A 6,520-nucleotide genomic window follows, 5' to 3' on the forward strand; every position below is an offset into this window, starting at 1 on the left:
ACTGGAGCCACCAGCAGGCGCCTACCTTAGTGGCTACCGTGTTAAATATTCAGGATCTCTCAACCAATCAACGTAGGAGCGGCTCGGAGCACACCAATCGGCTCACCGCATGCAGATGTGCCCCGCAGCGGGGCGGCTCTTTGGGAAGTGGAACGCAGGCGAGAGGCGGAACCCGGAGTGGGAAGGCGGGGCGTTTCCGGAGGGCCGCGTCGGCGTCAGTGCCGCGCCTACGTCACTTCCCGTCCGACCGGCGGAAGCTGCCTCCCCGGGCTTTGCTAGTTTGGAGAATCGAGCACTTACTTCTGAGGACTGAAGTACTTGCCTATATTTTTGCGGTAGCTGGGAAGGCGCGATGGCGGCGGTGGAGTCAGATGTCGAGTCGCTGCCGCGTGGGGGTTTCCGCTGCTGCCTCTGCCACGTTACTACCGCGAACCGTAAGGGGTGGCGAGTGAGGACTTGGGGGCTTGCGGGCGCCCGTCTCTTGATCCTTCCGATGATTGGGGTTAAAGGTTCCCGTCAAGTCGCTTGGTCGGGTTTCGCGCCGTCGTCTTCGCAGACCCAAAGCCCCACCGCCTCACCCCCCTCCTCGCCCGCACCCCAGCGTCACTCCGTGATTCCTTCCCTCCTGAGCCATCATCGGTTGGGCATCTGCTCGGACCTGTGCGCTCCCTGCTGGGCTCTGGGGTGAAGAAGGGAGGGGTGTCCGAGATGCAGACCCTCACGTGCAGAGTGGGAGACGCTTTCAGTTACTCGCCAGCTACCTCTGCAGAGCTTTGGGGTGACCGAGAAGGCGGCAATTAAGAGTCAGCGACCCGCACGCAGGCAGGGGTAACGGGTGATAGCTTGGCAGGCCGCAGCGTGGCAGCATGGAGCGCCAGTGAGGAAGAGGCCCTCGCGAGTTTGGCAAAGTAGACAGATCCCAGATGATGGAGTAAGGGGATAGATGAAATCAGTGATTTCTTGATCTTCCCTAAAGGGCGAGGTGGGGTGGGGGCTTCCCCTTTGAAGGGACACTCACTTGTCTAGTAGGGCTATTTGTCCACCTAGGGGACAGACAGTCTTTCCTGGCCCCATAGCGCCATCGAAGACACAAATTGGGGACGACACCCATTGAAGACACATACCTCCATTGCAGACTCAAATACAACATAAATAATAATACTGGTTCCCTTTCCCCACATTTACCATGTGTCAAGCCCTCTGCCCGGTGCTTTGCTTGAGTTATGTCCATGTGAGTAGAGAGGATTAATGTCTTCGTTTTCTATCAGACGAAAGGAAGGCAGACAGGTTCAGTAATTCTCTCACTTCCAGCTCTGCTGGGATTGGACTAGGCTGTGTGATTTAAGGTCTTTCAATCACAATAATCACTGTACCCAGAGGTGGCCCACGGGGCAGAGCCTGGGTCCCGGGTTGTTTCATTCTGAATGTAACCTGGGCTAGTGACTTTCATGTCTTTCCAATGTGCAGATGTTGCTGTACCTACCACCTTGAGATGGTTTCGGAGATATTTGTAGCGCAGCCACTTCTGCTGGCAACCACTTGGGGGAACACTGCACAAAGAGACAAAGGAGGGAAGTGGAAGGAGAGAGGGGGCAGGACTTTGTTTATTCCGAGGTCACACTCTGTATGAGTTTGAAGCAGACCGTAGGTGTGCAGGGAGCAAAGGCAGGAGAAGGTCCCCTGTCTAGGGATTTGAGTGTCCTTGTCTCCTGCTTGTCCTCCCAGGACCCAGCCTGGATGCCCACCTGGGAGGCCGGAAACACCGACACCTGGTAGAACTACGAGCTTCCCGAAAGGCCCAGGGACTTCGAAGTGTGTTCGTCAGTGGCTTTCCCCGTGATGTGGATTCCACTCAACTCTCGGAGTACTTCCAGTCATTCGGGCCTGTGGCCAGCGTCGTCATGGATAAGGACAAGGTAAAATAAATGGCTCTGGGGATACGGAAGGAGTTGGGTGTGCCACAGGCCAAAAGAGACAGGGGAGCGAAAACGGCAGCCTGCCCTGGCTGTTTCCTAGCATGTTCTTGGCGGGACACCTAGTCCAGTTTTGGGAGCCCCCCCCCAACCCCCTGAATTTTCTGTTTCTCACTCACTAGGAGACTCATTTACTTACTTAATTCAGCCCATCTTTTCTGCACCAGATATTTGCTCACTGCTAGCTCAGTCCTGGGGCCCTGGCAGCGTGTCGGTTATGCATTGGGCTGCTAAGCGCAAGGTCAGCAGTTTGAAACTACCACCCACTCCTTCAGAGAGAGGCAAGGCTTTCTACTTCCGTAAAGAGTTGCAGTCTTGGGAACCCGCAGAGGCAGTTCTACCCTGCCTTGTAGGGTCGGAACCGGCTCGTTGGCAGTGAGTGAACGCTATACTAGGCACTATGCTTTGTGCAGCGTTATCTGAGAGACATGGTTCCTGCCCCGCGCCCCCCAGAGCTTACAGCCTAGAGGAGAAAGTAGACCAATGACCACAATAAAGTGGGGGCTTTCAGAACACACCTTGGGGGGACTGGTCCCTCCCCACAAGCAACTGGTTGGTGAAAGCAGATGGCAGTGTAGTGACCGGCCTTGGTGGTGATGAGGCCATCTCTTGGAAGAGCCTGGCCCACCTTCTGCGAATGTCCCAGGGAAAAGGCCCTGTTATTGGTGCTTCGTTGTTTGGTCCTAGTGCAGCATTGGGGCTGTACTGCTTAAGTAGACATGGTAGGGGACGCCCAAATCTCCCGGGCCCTGTCTTAGGATGGGGTCGTCAGCCGCTCAACAGGAATGACTGTAGCAAAAGGCACTCGATTTTCTCATGTAACTGCCCCGATCTGGGCAGTCCAGGGTTATTCTGCCTTTCTGCCCTGCCACTATGGGCACATGGCTCTTATGGACAGCCTGCAGTCATGCTGCTTCCACAGCTGTGGACAGGGAGTGGGGGCAGGGGAACGGTGGAGCAGGTAGGCCCCGCACCTGTTCCTTTATTTCCCAGGTAGGTACTCCCTTCTTAGTGGTCAGAACGCCTTCGCAGGGTTGCCCTTAGCTGGTGGTTGTGGTTGTTGTCGTTGTTGCTATAGAGAACCCTGGTGGCATCGTGGTTACTCGTTGGGCTGGGATTGACAAGGTCAGCAGTTCAAAACCACCGGCTGCTCCACGGGAGAAAGATGGTCTCTCTACTCCCTCCCGTACCGAGTTACAGCCTCGGACACCCACGAGAGCAGTTTTACCCTGTCCTATCAGGTGGCTACGAGTTGATGGCTGAGAGTGTGGTTTTGGTGGTGGTGGTATAACCGGGGCAAACGGCTCCTCTGAACAAAGTTGGGGTAGTTTGGATAGTAATGTAGGAGAACATCTATCAGCGGGCAGTTGGCAGTGTCTGCCCCAGGTTACATCTTTCAAAACCCAAATGTCCCCATTTTCGTGAGTGGCAAATTTCAGTCACAAAGAATTGTTATTGTCCTGAATTATTATCACCCTGTGAACGCAAGCCTCCGGTTTTGGAGCCTTCTAATTATGATCACAATGAGGCGTTTTCTTGTGCTGTCCTTTACATAGAGCACCTCGCTGAGGCCCCACAACAGTTCCTTGAGGGAGAGCCTCACAGGCAGTTGGAGATTGGGTGGGGTAAGCCCCTCCTTGGGAGGCAGCCACAAGGTACTCGACCTCTTTGAGCTTCCGTTTCTTAATTTACAAAAGGCAAATAATTATACTGCATACCTTATAGAAGGTTTAGGAGGCTTGGACCTAGCTTATGGGACATGCTTATGGGACATGCGTATACGACCTTCTCAGGTGTTAGCGCCTAGTGGGGAGGGTGGTCTTGAGAGGGAACAATACGCCTGGGACACAGGCTTCTGAATCCGCGAAGCCTGGCCTTCCTGAGGCCTCGCGTAAGCCTCTTCTGTTTCGTTTTGCTTAAAGAACTCTATTGTCTTGATCATAAGACAGGATGCAGCTTACAGGCAGCTGGATCTCTTGGTCCGTTCTCTTCCCATCTCCTCCCCGTTCAGAACGCTCGCAACTCCTGGTAGCCAGCATCCCGTCAGATCCGCAAATGGGTTCAACGCATCCCGGACACAACACACTCGGCTTGGTCTTCTTAGCCTTCTTCTGGAACTCAGGCTGCAGCCGTGCTGCGGCTTGACATCTCGTGCTTGCCCTGGGCATACGGAGAATCTTCGCCGCCTTTGTACTCTGCGGCTCAGTGGGGCTGGTGCGTTTCGCATGTCCCGCCAGTTTTTGAAAACGTTCACGACACTTGTTGGAGCGCTGTGGGCCCGGTCATCATGTCTGTAAGGTTCTCGAGAGGAGCATGTGCACCAAGACACGCCAGGCAAAGGGACACCTATTTTTAGGCTGGGCTTTGGATCCAAACTTGAATGTGGACTCCAGCCCTGTGGACCCCTGACTGCTTGCAGCAGAGGACTGGCCTGAGCTGAGCCAGGTGGCGGCCTTGTCCCTTGCCTTCACCTTGCTTCTTTTTGTCTCTGGGAGGGGTGAGGGGTGAGCATCATTAGCCCAAGGCTGATTGATGGCTCTGAGGTGGGTGTCAGAGGAAACCAGCCTCTAACAACCGAGGGGTCCCTAGGCGCAATTGTACTAAAGTCATAAAAGACAGGAGAGAGAGGAGAGAAGATAAAGGAGTCAGACACATTTCATGGGGGCATGCTCACCTCAGCCCCACTTGGTGTCCACGTGGAGGTGGGAGAAGAGAGAGGAAGTTTTTACTGTCTTGGGATATTCATAGGTATCCATAAGTCATGCATATTCAGTAATTACATACGAAGTGGGTGGTAACCACAGTAAAGCCCCTGAGCTCTCAGGTGAGGAAACCCAATACCTGCATTGGGGGAAGGCATGGGGGGGTGGGGGGGAGATGACCAAAGACTGTCTGCTTCTGCAGGGAGACAGAATCAACCAGGTGCTCACTTTGAGGCAGCACAGCTGTGAGGGAGAATCAGTGGGAATGATATTTAAAGCAGGATCACGGGCTTGGACTTTATCTCTAACTTACCAAGGCGGTGGCTTTCCCACTGTGGAATACTGGCTTCCCCGATTCCCTCTGTTATAAGTTAGGGAATATGGTCCTCATCATATTTCCCTCAGTGTTAGTTTCCCACAGTGGGGGTCCAACATATCTTTACCCTCCATCCGTTTCCTCAGTTCTGCTACCAGCCATCCCACCCACAGCACACTCTGTGTCCCTGCGGGTTTGGTGCTTCGTTGAGATAGCCAGTAGAACCCACAGGTAGCACCGCTAGAGGGCTTATTGAGGAAGTAACAGAGTACAATTCAGGATCAGGAATAACCCGGTGCAGTTCTTTGCTCCAGACAGTTTCTTTCTTTTTTTTTTTCTTTTTAATTTTATTGGGGGCTTGTACAATTCTCATCACAATCCATACATGCATCCACATTCACACACATACATCCACATACGTGCATTCACTGCCCTCATCATTCTCAAAGCATTTGCCCTCCACCTCAGCTCTTGGTCCAGACAGTTCCTTGGCATGCTCATGCTAGACCTCGCTCCCTCAGCCTCTCAGACCGTGGACTGGCCTGGCCACTGCCCTGCTTGGACAAGTGTTGCAGAGCCCTTTAGCTCCATCAGTGGGTACCCAGAGGCACCCCATTTTGCCTGAAGGCATTCAACTCTTTCGTTAGGCACTTTGGCTCCTGGTTCCAAATGCCTTACACTAATTTTCAGTGAAAGCCCTCTCTCTGTCTCCTGGGTCCAGGAGGCTTTTAGTACAGGGACCTGAGGTCCAAAGGATGCCCTCTGTCCCTCCCTCCTTCGTGGTCATGGTCAGGTCCCGCCTTGCCTTCCCTGGGATTGCACTCTGAGATGGCAGAACTGACCAATCCGCTCGTTAGAGGTCTTTACACCTTGTTTGCATGGTCCCACCTCCACAAGAGAAGCCCTGTGGTGCACTGGTTCAGGTACTCGGCTGTAACCCAGAGGTCAGCAGTTCAAATCAACCAGTCACTCCATGGGAGAAAGATGAGGCAGTCTGTTTCCAGAAAGAAGGACAGGCTTGGAAACCCTATGGGGTAGTTCTTCCCACTCCTTAAGCTGCCATGGGGCAGATTCAACGTGATGACAGTGGCTGGGACCGTCACACGGATGCTGTGCACCTCACTTGCCTGATTAGCAAGCTATCTAGTCCCCTTGGTGGGCCACAAGCAGCTTGTTTGCATGGTACCACCCAGTCCTTTGATGAGCTTTACAAGACCGTGGCTAGTGAGGCTATATACAAAAGGGGTGCCTCCAATCCCAGGACATTTTCATCCTGCCAAAACGCCCCAGCAGTCACTCCCCCTTTGTGATTCAGGCCCATGTCCTGGAGAAACACCTCTGTCCCCCCACCCCACCCCCCAATCTGGTTCTTGCACCATCACCCCCGCTCCTCAGCACCCCCTGTCACCTCGAGTCCAGTCCCTCCCTCCTTAGAATCCCGAGGCTCTGCTGGAAGCCTTCTCTGGGGTCCCCCTCAAAAAGGTGGCGGACGTGCCACCATTCGCCTCCTAGTTTCCTCTGTTCCTTTC

At 53.9% G+C, this 6,520-nt stretch overlaps 1 protein-coding gene across 1 annotated transcript in view; it reads left to right on the top strand.

The window, feature by feature from the left end:
* Positions 1–292: 292 nt before the first annotated feature.
* Positions 293–6,520, top strand: part of TUT1 (terminal uridylyl transferase 1, U6 snRNA-specific) — a 15,757-nt gene continuing 9,529 nt past the window's right edge. Inside the window, exons 1-2 of the mRNA XM_004713480.3 lie at positions 293–434; positions 1,726–1,916. Coding sequence (XP_004713537.1) covers positions 353–434; positions 1,726–1,916 — 273 coding nt within the window. The 5' untranslated portion in view covers positions 293–352. The remainder of the gene's footprint in view (positions 435–1,725; positions 1,917–6,520) is intronic.

The sequence above is a fragment of the Echinops telfairi genome, unplaced genomic scaffold (assembly GCF_000313985.2).
Source record: "Echinops telfairi isolate 266 unplaced genomic scaffold, ASM31398v2 ScPeMD7_7417;HRSCAF=8455, whole genome shotgun sequence".
Classification (NCBI taxonomy): domain Eukaryota; kingdom Metazoa; phylum Chordata; class Mammalia; order Afrosoricida; family Tenrecidae; genus Echinops; species Echinops telfairi.